General features: G+C 47.9%; 1 protein-coding gene across 1 annotated transcript; it reads left to right on the top strand.

Annotated features, from left to right (window-relative positions):
* The first annotated feature begins 1 nt into the window (after position 1).
* PLEKHJ1 (pleckstrin homology domain containing J1) lies at positions 2–17,128 on the top strand. Its single transcript, XM_080382336.1, has 6 exons — positions 2–164; positions 9,854–9,921; positions 11,606–11,672; positions 13,173–13,263; positions 13,461–13,524; positions 14,160–17,128. Exons 1-6 carry the CDS (start codon positions 71–73, stop codon positions 14,223–14,225), a joined length of 450 nt encoding a protein of 149 aa, XP_080238462.1. The 5' UTR covers positions 2–70; the 3' UTR covers positions 14,226–17,128.
* The last annotated feature ends 572 nt before the right edge of the window (positions 17,129–17,700 follow it).

Genomic DNA, 17,700 nt, shown 5'->3' with positions numbered 1-17,700 from the left:
GGGTCGGGCGGGAGCACTTCCGGGGCGGCGGGGGCGATGGGGCGGCACTAGGCGACGGCGGGGGCTCGCCATGAGGTATAACGAGCGGGAGCTGCTCTCCCTGGCCCGGCAGCCCGCCGAGAAGGCGGCCGAGATCTTGATGCGGGTGCCCAAGAAGGGGAGCGGTAAGGGGGGGGCGCTGGGGGGAGGCGGGGGGCAGGCCTGGCCTGGCCTGGCCTGGCTGGGAGGCGGGGCTGCAGGGGGATTGGGAGAACTGGGCCTCCTGGGGGGCTGCACTGGTGGTACGAGGGGATTAGGACTGGGAAAGTGAGGGCAGGAGCACGGCAGGACTGGGAGGGCTGGGCGGGGTTGGTGGGAGAACTGGCTGTGTGAGGTGGGCAGGACTGGGGTCAGACTGGGAGGACTGGGGTCAGACTGGGAGGACTGGGGTCAGACTGGGAGGACTGGGGTGTAGGGCTGGGGAGCACCAGGTGTGGCATCTGGTGTCGGGGGGGGGGGCGGAGTAGGGGCACTGGTGGGGTGCAGCTGTGTTACAAATCTATTATTAGTTAGAATTAGCAACCATATTTGATTATATTGAAATATATTTGATCTTAGAGAGTTATTTCAATAGGAATATAGAATTATAAGAAATATTTTAGTGGAGTTTGTGTTTGCACAACAACTGACAGCTACTATGAAATCCTTTGTACAGCCCTGTACCACGGCTGAAAGAGTAGGTCAGAATCACCTAGCAGGAATGATTAGAACCTAGATAACAGACTTGAGATTAAAGATGATTGGATACAGTATTTACGTAGGAGAATGCATTGAGATGTCAAAATGCAGAATTAATGAGAACTGGGGAGGGTAGACATGGAACATCCTGTAGTTACCTGCCAAGAAACAGTTACCTTAAGTAAAAGGTAATTCCAGCAGGGGGAGATTGGACCACCGACTCATGTACCACCTACCCAAATAGTACCCCAGACCCATTTCTAGATCTTTCTAATCTTTACTGCGCAGAATCACACATGGGAGGAGAGTATGTTGATGATTTTGGGGAAATATTATGTTTATGCATAAATACTTAATGAATATGTATGAATAAGTTCTATATATGGTGTATGATTTTGAAGCTTGGTGTGCGTTGATTGTGAGGGGACTCACTCACGCACCTGGCCATCAATAAAGAAGTGTCTGCTTATCTGCATCACGTTGGTGTCGATAAGTTCTTCATTCCGAGATTTCGGTAACAGTTTTTGGCGACCCAGATGGGACCTCGCTGAAGGGGACCGGAGGAGTCGGGGACCTGATCGGTTCCAGCTGGCACCGAGGATTTCTCGGGGATACCCATCGATCCCCGATCCGTAAGGCTCTTCGCGACGTTCCCTGGATTTTGGTAAGACACTTCTTTTTTTGTAATTGTAGTAAGTGGGTTAGACTCCCACTGCATTTGTCTGCTTGTCAGACGTGGTGAAAGCTGCACAGGGTTGGACTAAAGGATCCTTGTGGAAGTGGAAGCCTAGGCGTCTGCCCGTAAGTCATAAGCGGAAGTTATTGCAGGGTTGGACAACAGCGGAGGCAAGAGAACCTGTATGCTATAGTGTTCTCTAAGGTAGCACCTCTAACAAGAAGTTAGAAGGGTTTTTTTTGTGTTACAGAATTGTTTACTTTTGATTGTGTATTGAGGAGAAATTAAGAAGTGTGTAATACTGTGTTATATACCTTTGTTTAAAGTAACGATTGTGGAAAAGTGTGAGCATGGCTGTAAGGATGATCAGAAAAAGTGGCCCATGAATGGGACACTGAATTATAACACTATTCTGCAGTTAATGCTGTTCTGTAAAAGGGAGGGGAAATGGAGTGAAATGCCATATGTGGATTTGTTCTTTTACTTAAGACAAAGAAAGGATTGGCAGGATGAATGTAAGCTAACTATTAGAGATAATTTTGTAATGGCTATATCTTCTGATAACAAGGAAGTGAAAAAATGTTGCTCAACCTTTTGAGATTGGGAAGGACTGTTTGAAGAAGAGAATTGCCTCTGAAATTGATGAAGGAAGAGAATTAGATATATCCCCTCCTAGGAAAGGAATCGGGGTCGAGAATTAAGGGAACAGGAGCAGGTGGAGGAATCGGAGAGTAGTGGAATAGAGGATGTGGAGGAGAGACTGTCCAAGACTGTAATTCATACCCCCGTTTCCCGGAGAACTCTACAGCAGACACAAGCAATAGCTTCCCTGTGACAGGGAGTTGGTAACGATGGGCCAGTCTATGTGAAAGTGCCTTTTTCAGTTATGGATTTGATGGCATGGAGATGTTCAGCAGGAGATAGCCGAAGTAATGGTTTTAGATGATTGAAGGGGACCGGAGGGGAACCCAGCTGAGCCTCCGGTTATAATTAAGCTGGGAGAAAAAGAAGTTAAATTTTTAGTGGATACAGGAGCGACATTTTTGGTATTAAATACCTGTAAAGGAAAAATTGGAGCAAAACCGGCCAATATAATAGGAGCAACAGGGAAAGAAGAAAACAGGCCATTCCTGCAACCCCTGGATTTGAAATTTGGAAATAAGATAATTACACATGAATTCTTGTATGTACCAGAATGTCCGATACCCTTGTTAGGAAGGGATTTGTTATCCAAATTAAATGCACGAGTTGTTTTTGAGGAAGGAGAACTTTTCTTGAAAACACCTGAGTCAAAAACGGGAGAAATCCTGATGATACAAGAAAAAGTAAAGGAGCAGGAAATCCCACCAGAGGTGGATTTGGCAGTGATCCCTACAGTATGGGAAGCAGCTACTCCTTGAGAACCGAAACTAGCAGAGCCTGTCAAAACAGACTTAAAGGAAGGTGCAGGGACAGTGAAAATTAAGCAATATCCAATCAAACCAGAAGTGAGACAGGAACTAAAGAAACTGATTGACAAATTTGTGGAGTATAAAATTTTGGAAGAATATGAAGCTGAGTATAATACTCCTATTTTACCAGTGAGAAAACCTTCGGGTGACTATAGGCTGGTGCAAGACTTGAGAGCAGTAAATCAAATAGTTAAGGACATTTATCCTGTAGTAGCAAATCCTGATACGTTGTTAACAGCGTTAAAGGAGACTTATCAGTGGTTTACAGTGCTTGATTTGAAAGATGCTTTCTTTTGTATACCTCTGGAAAAGGGAAGCAGAAAAGCGTTTGCAAAAGCAAATGGAATGGGAAAATCCACAAACTGGGCGAAAGATGCAGTTAACATGGACAAGATTACCCCAAGGATTTAAAAACAGTCCAACCATTTTTGGAAACCAGCTGGCAAAGGAACTTGAGATCTGGAAACAGGACAAACCGCTACAGAAGAAAGGTTTACTTGTATACAGGTGACTATCGATCTCTTGAAATGCCTGGGACTAAGTGGGTACAAGGTATCCAGGAAGAAACCCAAATAGCCCACCAGACTGTGGTATATCTGGGTTTTGAAATTTCAAAAGGACAACAACAGTTAGGAAAAGATCGTAAAGAAACCATTTGCAGTACACCTGAGCTGAGAAATATTCATGAACTCGGAGCCTTTTTGGGAATGACAGGGTGGTGTCGCCTTTGGATTATGAACTATGGGCTAATAGCTAAACTGTTGTATGAGGCTCAAAAGAATTCTCCCTTTGTACGGGGCCCACAGCAGCCAAGGGCTTTTGTAGAGTTAAAACGTGCCTTAATGTGTCTGCGCCTGCTTTGGGACTGCCGGATTTAACCAAAGATTTCCAGTTGTTTGTTCATGAAAGGCAACACCTTGCACTGGGGGTGTTAACTCAGAAGATAGGAAGCTGGAAACGACCAGTCAGGTACTTCTCCAAACATTAATCATCAAAAGGAAATTTTACAATTATTGCAAGCAGTTCAGAGACCAGGCCAAGTAGCAATCACGCACTGTAACGCACATCGAATTGGGAATACAAAAATAATTGCTGGAAATAATTTGGCTGACAAAACGGCAAGAAAGGTAGCAAAGGAACAAGCATTACAGATGGCAGTAATTCCTCCTAAAACAGTAACCCTTCCCAGGGAAAAAACGATATTCAGAAGAAGATGAAACTCCTAATGGACAAGTAGTAATTCCACCTCTTCTGATGAGAGAAGTAATCTAAACAAGACATCAGGAATGTCACTGGGGATCAGAAGCCTTAGTAGCTTCTTTACGGAAAAAAGTAGTATCAGTTAAAATGTTAGGATTAGCCAAAATGATAACTGCAAATTGTGAAATATGTTTGAAAAACAACCTAGTGATTAAGAAAAGAGTCCAACTAGGTACGTTAAAATCTGGTACAGAACCTGGAGATTATTGGCAAGTAGATTTCTGAGAGTTACCTAGACAAAATGGGTACCGGTACATCTTGGTGGGGGTTGATACTTTTACAGGATGGCCAGAAGCCCTTCCCTGTCACACCACACAAGTAAAAGTAGTGGTGAAGTGGTTACTAAAAGAAATAATTCCAAGATTTGGAGTTCCTATTGGAATTTCTTCTGACAGAGGTCCACACTTTGTTGCCGAAATAGTCCAAAGTATTAGCAAAATATTGGGTATTACTTGGGATTTACAGACGTCCTGGAGGCCACAATCTAGTGGAAAGGTAGAAAGGATGAATCAGACTTTAAAAAGACAAATAAGTAAAATTTGTCAAGAAACTAATCTAAAATGTCCCTAAGCACTTCCTTTGGCATTATTATGAATTAGAGTGGAGTGAATTAGCCAAAGAGTGGACCCTCAGTCAGTCCTTAATAATTATTTTATGGAAAGTCATATGAGTCTCCAGAACCAAATCCAAACGTGCATGTAAAAGGAAAGCAGGATGTGTATAACTATTTGCTTTCTCTAGAGAAAACTTTGGCTGCGATTCAGAGTGCAGTAATTTGGAATAGACCTTTATCCCTGGAAAACTCAGTGCATGACTTTCAATCAGGAGACTATGTCTATGTGAAGACGTGGACCTCCGAACCTTTGCAGGAGCGCTGGAGGGGACCTTTCCAGATCCTGTTAACCACTTTTACAGCTATCAAGATTGCAGAATCAGACGCTTGGATGCATTATACTCAGGTGAAGAAAGCACCTACTCCGTGGAAGATTGTTAACCGTGATCCAGAAACTTTAAAACAGACTCTGAAACATGTCTAATTTATCATATCAGCTTTTGATAGTTCTTTGGATTTTATGCTGGAAAGTAGTGCTGGTAGGATCATGGGCTGACTTGGTGGATAGGAACAAAAGACAATTAGAAACAGAACAAGTGATTAACATTCCCAAACAGATGTTTGAGGAAAATTTGATGTTAGGATTGATTAAAGGATTTGCCAATTTGCAAAATGTTACAAAGATTACTGCTTGTTTACCAATACCGAGGGCAGTAGGTGAATCTATTCCATGGGGAATTTAAACTATGAATCTGACCAATCTGGAACACAAAACCGAGACCGCTTATTGTGAACAAAGGCCAGTGACTCAATGAATAAGTAAAGGTTATCAGAAAACAGTGGAAGTTGCCAGGTAAAGAAACAGATTGTAAAACTACTGAATTATGGTTTTATAACAGGATCCCGACCTAGTGCCATAGCTCGAGTTCTTCTTCCTGGGGGTCCAAATCCCCAGTTAGGGTGGTGTTCATATGACGAACAACTTAAAACCAATGTGAGCAAAATATCATGGAATGGAAGTGTACCAAAACTGGCCAAGGTATGCAATCGGCAGAACAATGGGACTCAATATGGTCCACGGCCATATTTTCTCAATTCCAGTACATGGCCAGAACTCCTTTGTGTTTTACCTGGGAAGGAAAAGCTTCTGCAGTTTTACCCTCAGTCAATGATAAAGCAACTTCATCAACAGAGAAGGAGAATAAAATAGTGCCATGGTGGAAATGTGAAAAGGTGTATGATTGCAGCAATGCAGAATTAATAATTCAAAGAATTCCTCCTTTGGCAGCTGCTCTAAAATATGGTTGGTTTTGCTGAGGTCTTAAAAATACTCTCAATTTAACCAGCGCCTTTACACCCAGAAGAGGAACTCTGTTTAGTTGCAGAAAATCTACTATTCAAAGTCCAGGACATTTAGTTTGGGCATTAAGTGACGGAACCTGGACAACTCATTTACCATTAGATGGTAAGGTGAAACAAATTACTTCAGGCATGCCAGCATCGTGTCCGATTTGGAAAAGATCACCATTTAAAGGACCCTTGGAAAGTTTGAAATTAAAATGAGTGATGATACTTGGAATGAACCGTCAACCGGAGTAAAAATTGTCTGGGCTGTTGAATCACTTTTGAATCCTATAGCATCATATAGAAATAGAGAATGGCTTTATCACTGAACAGGTCAAGTAGAAAAGTTAGCAAACATCACCAAGAAAGGGTTTAAGGAATTGAATATACAGTTACATGTGACTCCCAGGATGACCTTACAAAACAGAATGGCATTAGATATGCTTTTACTTAAAGAGCATGGGGTATGTGGATACTCAAAGATAAACTGGACTACTGCTGTATTCGCATTCCAAATGTCACCCAAGATGTGGAACATGATCTGGAGTTACTGGGTAAAAATGGAAAGGAAACAGAATCAATTCGAGAAAATATGTCAGAACATTGGCTAGGAAATATTTTTAGGATGGAATCTAAGCTCTTTGATACAGTCCATAATCAAAACTTTGTTTCTGTTACTGACTGTCTTTCTGATGATCATGCTGCTATATGCCTGTCTGAAGAAACAATTTACCAATAGAATTGCAGTTAATCGCATGATCATGAGAGAAGTACTGATTATGGCACCAGAATACAATCCACCACCAAAATATGCTGAAACAAATGCTATGTAAATAATGTGAAAGTATTGAAATAATTTTCAACAATTTCAAAGCGGGAAAATGTTACAGATTCATTATTAGTTAGAATTAGCAACCATATTTGATTATATTGAAATATATTTGATCTTAGAGAGTTATTTCAATAGGAATATAGAATTATAAGAAATATTTTAGTGGAGTTTGTGTTTGCACAACAACCAACAGCTACTATGAAATCCTTTGTACAGCCCTGTACCACGGCTGAAAGAGTAGGTCAGAATCACCTAGCAGGAATGATTAGAACCTAGATAACAGACTTGAGATTAAAGATGATTGGATACAGTATTTACGTAGGAGAATGCATTGAGATGTCAAAATGTAGAATTAATGGGAACTGGGGAGGGTAGACTGGAACAACCCGTGGAAGAGGTGGAATTACCACATGTCCATTAGGAGTTATCCACCATCCAGCTAGGTTTTTCTTAGCATTTAGTAACTGACCTAATTTGTCATCTTCTTCTGAATATCTTGTTTTTTCCCTGGGAAGGGTTACTGTTTTAGGAGGAATTACTGCCATCTGTAATGCTTGTTCCTTTGCTACCTTTCTTGCCGTTTTGTCAGCCAAATTATTTCCAGCAATTATTTTTGTATTCCCAATTCGATGTGCGTTACAGTGCGTGATTGCTACTTGGCCTGGTCTCTGAACTGCTTGCAATAATTGTAAAATTTCCTTTTGATGATTAATGTTTGGAGAAGTACCTGACTGGTCGTTTCCAGCTTCCTATCTTCTGAGTTAACACCCCCAGTGCAAGGTGTTGCCTTTCATGAACAAACAACTGGAAATCTTTGGTTAAATCCGGCAGTCCCAAAGCAGGCGCAGACACATTAAGGCACGTTTTAACTCTACAAAAGCCCTTGGCTGCTGTGGGCCCCGTACAAAGGGAGAATTCTTTTGAGCCTCATACAACAGTTTAGCTATTAGCCCATAGTTCATAATCCAAAGGCGACACCACCCTGTCATTCCCAAAAAGGCTCCGAGTTCATGAATATTTCTCAGCTCAGGTGTACTGCAAATGGTTTCTTTACGATCTTTTCCTAACTGTCGTTGTCCTTTTGAAATTTCAAAACCCAGATATACCACAGTCTGGTGGGCTATTTGGGTTTCTTCCTGGATACCTTGTACCCATTTAGTCCCAGGCATTTCAAGAGATCGATAGTCACCTGTATACAAGTAAACCTTTCTTCTGTAGCGGTTTGTCCTGTTTCCAGATCTCAAGTTCCTTTGCCAGCTGGTTTCCAAAAATGGTTGGACTGTTTTTAAATCCTTGGGGTAATCTTGTCCATGTTAACTGCATCTTTCGCCCAGTTTGTGGATTTTCCCATTCCATTTGCTTTTGCAAACGCTTTTCTGCTTCCCTTTTCCAGAGGTATACAAAAGAAAGCATCTTTCAAATCAAGCACTGTAAACCACTGATAAGTCTCCTTTAACGCTGTTAACAACGTATCAGGATTTGCTACTACAGGATAAATGTCCTTAACTATTTGATTTACTGCTCTCAAGTCTTGCACCAGCCTATAGTCACCCGAAGGTTTTCTCACTGGTAAAATAGGAGTATTATACTCAGCTTCATATTCTTCCAAAATTTTATACTCCACAAATTTGTCAATCAGTTTCTTTAGTTCCTGTCTCACTTCTGGTTTGATTGGATATTGCTTAATTTTCACTGTCCCTGCACCTTCCTTTAAGTCTGTTTTGACAGGCTCTGCTAGTTTCGGTTCTCAAGGAGTAGCTGCTTCCCATACTGTAGGGATCACTGCCAAATCCACCTCTGGTGGGATTTCCTGCTCCTTTACTTTTTCTTGTATCATCAGGATTTCTCCCGTTTTTGACTCAGGTGTTTTCAAGAAAAGTTCTCCTTCCTCAAAAACAACTTGTGCATTTAATTTGGATAACAAATCCCTTCCTAACAAGGGTATCGGACATTCTGGTACATACAAGAATTCATGTGTAATTATCTTATTTCCAAATTTCAAATCCAGGGGTTGCAGGAATGGCCTGTTTTCTTCTTTCCCTGTTGCTCCTATTATATTGGCCGGTTTTGCTCCAATTTTTCCTTTACAGGTATTTAATACCAAAAATGTCGCTCCTGTATCCACTAAAAATTTAACTTCTTTTTCTCCCAGCTTAATTATAACCGGAGGCTCAGCTGGGTTCCCCTCCAGTCCCTTTCAATGATCTAAAACCATTACTTCGGCTATCTCCTGCTGAACATTCCTATTCTTAGGACAATCTCTTTTCCAATGCCCTTCCTCTCTACGCAAGGCACACTGATTTATTCCTAAGAACAAATCCACATACAGCATTTCACTCCATTTCCCCTCCCTTTTACAGAACAGCATTAACTGCAGAATAGTGTTGTAATTCAGCGTCCCATTCATGGGCCACTTTTCCTGATCTTCCAACGTATACAGAGGCCACCAATGATTACAATACAAAGCTCCACTAAAATGTTTCTTATAATTTTATATTCCTATTGAAATAACTCTGTAAGATCAAATGTGTTTCAATATAATCAAATGTGGTTGCTAATTCTAACTAATAATGTAATTATTCGTTACAATATTTGTAACAAGCCCAGGGGAAGGAGCGCTTGGGCAGCTCATTGCCTGACCCCAGGTCTCTTCCCCGCCGCCACAGCTTTGTCCCTCAGAGGTGATATCCGTGCTGGCAGCCCCGGGGCTCCCCCCACATGCGTATCACTCGCTGGGCCCAGCCGGCCACGTCGGCTGCATCATCCACCTGCCAGTGCCGCGGTGCCCTGGGCTCTGCCTGCCCAGAAGCCACCCAAGAAGCGGCAAAATGACTTTGTCAGCCTGTGGCAGCAGCGGGCTGGGGGGCTCTGGGAGCAAAAGTCTGAACTGAACCGGAGCTTCCCTGTAGGGGTGGTTGAATCGGTGTCGTGCCGGGGGGTGGCCAGGGCTCCCCTCTGCCCCCCTCCATGCCGGCCAGCTTGGCCCTTCCGCACTCTCAATGCTCTTTTTTTCTTTACAGTGTTAAAGAAACGTCTGGTGAAGCTCGTTGTCAACTTTCTCTTCTACTTCCGGACAGACGAAGCAGAGGTACGGAACCTGCTCTGGTGGTCGTGCTGGTTGTTTTCCTCCCTTTCTGTCTTTTTCTGTGCATTGATGGCGGCACCTTTGTAAAGTGGTAACAGGCTGCCAGAGTCGGGACCGAGCACCCACTTTCCCTCTTCCATCAACTCAGTGGACACTAATAGCAGGGAGAAGCAGCGCTGCCCTCTTAACACACCCGGGTGCTTCTCCACTGAGCTTGGAACAAACCTTTTAAACACAACCTCAGAACTGCAAAGGGTGGAGGCTGTGACTTTTTTTTTTTGATCAGACTGTGCCTTATCATGCCGAACTGTGAGGGGAAGCTTATCCTTTGCTCTCCCAGGAAGAGAATTAGCAGCGTTTCTTTTTTATTACATGAATGTTACTTGCACCCAATGCACGCTGTTACTAGGAAGCTTTTGTGGCCATACCCTGCCAGTGTGGTTATTTTGGGCATGCAGAGGTCCTGCTCGGGGCTAGAAAAAAAAGAAGTGATGGACAGGACCTTGCCACTACTGAGATCTGCTCATTTTTAATGAATCCTGTGATAACTTGTTGGTAAAGATTCTCTTCTTAGGAAATTAGTGTAAAAGCAATCTTAGTAATGTGTCTGAAGAAAGGTGCTGTGTGCATGCTGGTGCTGCAAACAAAGGAATCAGAAAGCTTTTAGTGGTGTTTTTAAATTTAGTCCATCATAAATATTTTACCCTGATAATGGCCAAGCTCCTATTTTCAGAAAACCCCTTTTCTCCCTTCTGCCAGACTGCAGGCGCTAATCGCTGCTTTGCTAGAGCCGCAGCTGCAGTTCTCAGGGGGTCCAAGGTGCTGAGCAGTCGCCCCGGCATGTGTCTGTGTGCAGGCTGGGCTGGGGCTCCCCCGCAGCATGGGCCGAGGTCCTGAGGACACGGCGCGGTGCCTTCGCTGCTGCCCAGAGCTGCTCTGCTCTCTCCTTTTCTGGTGTTTTTTTGTAAGCACTCACATGTGTGTTCTGATGGAGGGGAGAGGATGTTCTGAAACGGATCAGAAATAGTTCAGCAGATAGGTGGAGGGTGCGGATGTAAAGCCGTTGTGCCAAAAATAGGTGGTAAACCAGGATTTTCAGTATCTTCCCTGCTGCCTTATTGGCCTCTCTCATTTTGTTTAGTTTGGGCAAAAGAATTTGCTTGTGCGTTGCTTTTGTGGTATCACCGGTTGGTTCTTGTGTCCTTGCTCAGTGTGCACTGGCGAACAAACAGTACCTGCCTACCGCCTGTCTGCTTATCCTGAGCTGTTCTAGTCTGTCACCACGCTGTTCTCAACCTCTTGCAAAGCTTCAGGAGTGCCCTTGCCGAGTCTGGTGTGAGTTGTTCTGCGTGTCATGTTAAATATTTCATCTTTGTTTGATTTACTGAGCGAGGAAGTAAACAACTGGGCTGCCTTTGCATCACAGAAACGAATGCGAAAGCCCAGGCTGAATCTGAGCAAGTAGAAATGAACGTGTGCAAAGCGTTACAGGTAAGACAGTGAAGCACGTCAGTGGACACAAAAAGGTCGATTAAAAGAACATGGAACATTCCTGCAATTAGACTGAATTTTAAGTAGCGCCAGGTTATGAAACTTGCTTAAAAGCCACCAGGCAAACCCCTGGGTTCAGAGCGCTGCCGCACCGGTAGACAATGTTGGTTAAATTCTCTCACTGGGTCTTTTCCAGCCAATTGGAGCTCTGCTGCTGGAGCACTGCAGGATCACCAAAGAGGAGGACAACGTCTTCTCCATCAGTGAGTTCTGCCTCTGCTTTCCCTGTGCGTTTCCTGCAGGGCAAATAGCGCTACGTGAAAGGAAATGTTTTGCTCCTTAGTTCCTGCTTTTCCCTATGCTAACAGTGAGGTAGGTCAGGGCTGCCGAGCCCTCCTGCCCCTCGGGTTGGGGGGGTGGGGTGTCAGGGCTGCCGAGCCCTTCCCCTCAGCTGCCAGCTATTACTCTGCCGAGCCCCATCCCGAGCCCAGCGATATTCCATTGCTGGCTGGAACAGCCTGTGGGATTCGCACAGTTGCACGCGAGGAGGGAAGCAGCAATGACAGAGAGACCACAGCTTAGGGCTTGTGGAAATCCCTCTCTGGGAGGGTTTGGTATCAACAGATTGCTGCTTCTGTGCTAGTGCATTTTATCAAAAAAAAAACCAAAAAAACAACAAACCCGAGCCTCAGATAAACCATCTGTCGGGCTAATCTAGCACCAGCCCTCCCGGCACACTGTTTGTCCTTGTGTTGATAGCCGTGGCTCCAGCTGGCTCATGGTGTGTCGTCCTTTGTAAGCAGCCTTTCATCCAACAACTAATCATTGTGTGAGAGGTATGTGGCAAAAATAACAGGATGTTTCTCCAAGGCCATCGCCATATCTTTTGGCCTGGCTGTTGGGCACAGCTGCTTTCCTGTGCAGAGCCTCGGCTCCTCCTTCAGCCGGGAGAGGTGGTGTTCTCCCTGTCTCCAAAGGACCCTCAAAGAGCCTGAACATACCGATCTCTCGAAGCACCACACCTCGAATTTCTGGGGCTTTAGGACTGTTGGGAGCTCTGGTGAATGAGGATTCCTGAGAAAATTGTTAAAAGCAACGGCAGTTGGTGGCAGGTTGTGTCCTGCATGGCGGCCTTGAGGGGTTTGGTGCTGTCTGACCCAGTTATTTCGCAGCAGCAGCCTAGATCTCTGTGGACTGTGCACTAAAGAGCAGCACTCCAGGGACAGTGTAATTAATTAGATGTCCTGATTCTGTCTTGGTAAAGAACTGGAGTTGCATGGGGACTTGCTTTCCACGGTGCCCAGTACCAAACTCCTAAAAGCCTTGAGCAAAGACAGGTCAGTGCTTTCTCCGAGTGCGTTTTAACTCCTCTGATGGCTGCCCTCTGCCTATAGCAAAATCCCTTCCTTGGGGCCATTTTCAACTTTGATTAGGAAATCTCTGGTGAGCGTTTGCAAGGAAGCTCAGGGAGTTTTGGTCCTGAATCTCGCCGTGTTGGCCCAGTCCAGTTCCAGGTCATTTTGAGAAGTTGCTCTTTCTGAAGTCGTTGGCTGCTCCAGGCTGGCAGGCAGTTGCTCCGGGCCAGCCAGGAGCCACCCCGGGTGGAGGGGACAGAGGTGGGGGTGACCAGCTTGGTCAGGGATTGTCTCAGTCAAACAGAGACGCTAACTGTGGCCTGGCAGCTGGGGGGGCTGGGGGGGAGGCAGTGGAGCACAGGCAGCTCTGCTGGGACCTCCCTTAAGCCTTTTCCTTGTCCCTGGCAGGTTTCGTTGAGGAGCCGGAGAGGAAATACTGCTTTGAATGTGACAGCGAGGAGCAGTGTCAGGAGTGGATCGAGGCACTCAAGCGAGCCAGGTAAGCTGTGCTGCTGGTGCAAGGTCTGCCTTGTGCAGTCTGTGCTGCTTATTTTCTGGGATCAGCTTGTGGTGAACCCAGGGAGGAGAGCGGTCGCCTCCTCCCAAGCAAGCTTCCCTTCAGCTCTAAATAGCATCTGAAACTTCTCCACATCCTTTTCTGCTAAGCCTGCTGCACGGTCTGTTCCTGTCTTACAGCTACGAGTTCATGAGGAGGAGCTTGATTTTCTACCGGAATGAGATCCAGAAAATGACAGGGAAGGTGAGTCCCTTGATGTCGGCCTGTCCAGTGGTGACCGATGGGTTTGGGCTGGAGCAGGGGCTGCGGTGCTCGGGTGCTGCTGCCAGCTGCCCTGCGCAAGGCTCTTTGCCACCATCTGTGTGAAAGATCCCGCAGTGAGGCAGCTCCTGACGCTGTGGTCTCCACGGCCAGACCCGAGAGTTCCCCTGCCGAGCAGCCTGTGTTGTCGTGCTCGGCGCTGACCCTCGTGCGTGCACTCCTCCCGTGGCGGAGTGGCCCGAGGTTTGTAGCTGGACAGGGCCGGTCCGGACTCCCAGCAGCTCCCTGGAAGAGCTCGCAGGCAGGCCTGGCCAGCTTGGAGCGATGCGGCGCGCACCCTGCCAGGCTCCCTGGAGCATCCCTGCCCGAGGTGGCAGAGGTGGCTGCAGCTCTCCTGTGCCAGCGTGGCCAGAATGCAGCCCATAACCTTGGGTATCTGCTGCATCCTCCCTGAGGGCTGCTTGACTTGCTGTACCAGAAACAGCAGCTGGGGGCTGAGCTGGGGTAAATCCGGCACATGATGGGAATCGGCACCCAGCCCCAGCCCACAGGCTGGTTGAGGGAGGGTCCCACCGGCCCCCCATCTCACTGGCGCCTTCACTGTGCTCTTGCCGCAGGACCCCCTGGAGCAGTACGGGATCTCTGAGGAAGCGCGCTTCCAGCTGGGAACACGCAAGCAGTAAATCCCTCGCCTGGGCTGACCGAGCTTCTGGCCCCAGGCTCACCCCGGAGGGTCACCCCCAAGCCCCCCCCCCCACCCCGGGGAAGAACAACAGCAGTTCCCCACAGCAGTGACCAAGTGACTTTTTAATTTATTAGCCAAATAATTTTGTATGATTTTTTTTAAAAGGGATTTCATTGCACATTCCCACTTGCCCCAGCTGTGGAGGCAGCCAGTCGGAACCGCTGCTGACACGGCAGGCGTGGAACCACCCTGGCTCCCAGGGAGAGCAGAGGAGGGGGCAGTGCAGAGCTCCCGCAGCTCTAGCCCTCCTCTCCCTCCCTGTCCCTCCTGCAGGAGCTACGCAGCCATTCCTGCTCAGGATCTTCCCAAGGGAGCCATGGAGGGTTGGTTGTTCATCCCCTTGCTGTAAGAGGATGCTCCCACCGTTGCAGGGCTGTGCGTGCAGGGTTAACCCTGTCACGCCCTCCTCTGTTCATCACAAAGCCGTTTTGGTTGCCCAAACCCGGAGCCTGATGGCCAAGCTGTGAGCCAGGAGGAGTGGGAAGCCTTCCATTAACGGGGGGGGGGGGGGGGGGGGGCTCAGCACGGGGCCAGCTGATGGGGGACACCCACTGCCCTGCGTTGTGTCCACTGGCGCCTGCCTCTGGGGGTTGTTTTCTTCCTTTCCCTTCTTGGAGCAGGCGGTGCTAATTCCTAGAGGCTTGGTGAAGCTGCAGAGCATTAGAGCGCTGTCACAAACATGTTAGACAAAGCTGCAAAGCACAAGGGAGCTGAGAGAGGGCTGAGAGATCCTGCCTCCCCGCTGCCGTGATCCTGCCTCCCCGCTGCCGTGATCCTGCCTCCCCGCTGCCGTGATCCTGCCTCCCGCTGCCGTGCCGGGGGCTGGGCCAAGCTGTGCAGTTATTCCGGCTTCCCAGAGGAAAGCCAGATGGGAAGGTTTGTAAAGAGGGAACTGCTCCACGTTGGCTGGATGTTTGAGCTTCAGGGGCTGCAGAAGTTAAACCCAGGGAGCTGTGACAGCCGGGCCTAAACCCTTCGTTCCCTGAGCTGCAGCTTTTCTCCCCTTTGGGAGTATCCAAAGGGAAAGACCAGAAAACTGTGTGCCAAGGTCAGAGCTGCCAGGGAAGCTGGGCTGCCTTCCCCACGGCTGCCGTAACCTCAGGAGAAGCGTTAGGGACAGTGTCTTTCCTCAAGGCTCTGCAAAAACTGCCCAGCGATGAGGGACAGAAGGACGCTCCCCCCACCCGCACCCAGGGCTTCAGGAGACCCAGTTCCCTGACCCCTGCAACTTCCCTGAACTAGACCAGGAAAAGCTCCAGGAAAGGCCCCAGGTGATGCTGTCAGGCGGCTGATGACAGAAGGAACTTGACTTGCCACTGGGGCAGGTACATGCAGCAGGAGGGCTTGGCCTGAGCGGGGGGAGGGGGTGTGTGTGGCCCCCAGCTTTGTTCCTGCTGGCTGGCGGGGGGGCTGCACCGCTCCCAGCTGAGGTGGGGCAGAGCCTGCTCCATCACCTGGCTTTGAAGGGAAGCGTGAGGTCTCTTCCTCTTCGGCTGGGAATTAGTGCCGGAATGAGAGCCCGTATTGCAAGCTTCAGTGGCCTGGCCTCCCCTCTTGACCTCCTGCTGCTGGGTACCAGGAGTGCGGCAGATGTCACTGATGCTTCATGTTTAATCTCAAAGCCAAGACTTTTTTCCTTTCCCTCCCCAAACACTCCCTTTCCCTTCAGTTGTTCCAGGTGCTTGCTCCAGAAATTACCAAAATAAGCAGAGGGGCAGCTGTCCTGTGTAGGGAGCCGAGGGCAGGGCGGGGGGAAGCAGAAAACCAGGCGGTTTTGAAGACAGATGGCAACTGGTGGAAGCTGCAAGGAGGGATTAAAATCAGGAACACACAAGAGCTTGAGCTTTAGGGAATTAGTGTCCTCAGATGACTTTCAAGTGCATTTTAATCCTCCCAAGCCTGCTCTGCTTTACCTCAGTGCCAGGGCATGGTCCTGACACGCTGGTGGGGTGCGCAGCAGCTTTTACTTACTGTGAAAAAGGGACTTTGGTCACTCGAGAGAGGACGGATGGACGCACGGGGCATGGCAGCCACTCTTTCCTCTTCACAGCATGAGCTGAGCTGGGCAGCCGCAGGTCCCCACGGCAGGTCCCGCTGCACTGTGGCTTCAGCCCTGGCTTGTCTGCGGCCAACACGTCCCCCAGTGCTGCCAGCCAGTTCCAGGGGCAGAAGGGCCACGTCCAAACCCGGCTCCCCAGGGTGCAGCATTAGGGATTCTTCAATATGCAAAGTCAGCCCGGATAGGAACAAAACTCTGGGAATGTGGCGGATGCTGGGTCACTCCTAGCAAGGTTCTGGTGCTGCGGCGAGGCGCTCGTGCCTGCTGGCCACCACCAGTAGCCAGCAAAGGGTTCTCAGCCCCGTGCCTTCCCAGATGTGCTTGCATCCTCTCCTAGAGGTAGAGCTGACACCCACTTCATCTTCACTGTACGTCAAATGGGCATTTTATCCAGGTGTTACGGGGAACAGTTGGGTGAGCAAGAGAGAATCCCAACACTTATTTAAGAGGCGACAATGGCATTTCTTAACTGAATGTAAGACAAATGCTGTGAAGAGTTACGGGGCCAGCAGCAGGCCCGGTGACTTGGTTAAATCAACTTCTAGAGTAGCGTTAGGACACTGGGTTCGGTTTCAGGAGTAAGGGAAGACGGTACTTTGAGACCTGCATCAACTGCTGGTGATTTATAAATAATTGTTCATTTTTCACACTCCGGTCACTGTGCTTTTTGTATTTCAGTGCCCTGTTGCAGCCAGTGCTGCGTACAGGCTCCCTGAAAGCATACTGAAGCCATTTCTCTTTTATACAGTGAACATTTCCAATAAAAACTTGTTTTAATCTTGGTGGCAGTCAGAGCTGTTCTAAGAAACCAGAGCCTTGGCTGAGGAGGGGTGGCTGCACCCAGCACTGGGAACGGCGGCAGCGCCATTGGTCCTATGAGGAGGAGCGGTGTGGGGAAGGCAGGCGGCTGCCCACAGCCCTGCAGTGGGATTTTATTGAGAGGCTTTTTGCTAACGGCAGTGGCTCGAGTGAGGGACGTGCTCAGGGAGAGGAGCTGCCAGAACCTGCCTAGAGCCACGCAAGCCCGCGGTGAAGCAGCACCTTCACCCTGTTTTAAGACGCTTACGGTGAACGAGCTTGGGAAGCGTTACAGCCACCGCTTCCAAAGTTTAAACACGTCGCCTGGCTGCGTTCAGTTTTATTATACCAGTGAGGTTGCTGGCAAAAAGGGTCAATGGGGAATGCCACCAGGGCTCATAAAAAGCCCAAGAATTTAACTGCCCTCAGCATTCCCAGGGCTAAAAGTGGGGAGGGGGGAGAGCAGGAGCGGGGGTGTCTCTCCCTGCCTGCGCCCACCAGTGCCACCAGGTAAAGGCATGCCCCAGAGCAGCTCGTCCCCATGGCAGCTGAAGCA

This window comes from Falco punctatus, assembly GCF_963210335.1.
Source record: "Falco punctatus genome assembly, chromosome: 4".
Classification (NCBI taxonomy): domain Eukaryota; kingdom Metazoa; phylum Chordata; class Aves; order Falconiformes; family Falconidae; genus Falco; species Falco punctatus.
The sequence above is the reverse complement of the archived record's forward strand: the minus strand, read 5'-3'. Positions and strand labels throughout refer to the sequence as shown.

Coding starts and splice junctions, on each gene's coding strand:
- PLEKHJ1 (XM_080382336.1), top strand. CDS start 71: ATGAGGTATAACGAGCGGGAGCTGCTCTCCCTGGCCCGGCAGCCCGCC. Junction 9,922..11,605: donor TCCGGACAGACGAAGCAGAG/GTACGGAACCTG, acceptor GGTCTTTTCCAG/CCAATTGGAGCTCTGCTGCT. Junction 13,264..13,460: donor GAGGCACTCAAGCGAGCCAG/GTAAGCTGTGCT, acceptor CCTGTCTTACAG/CTACGAGTTCATGAGGAGGA.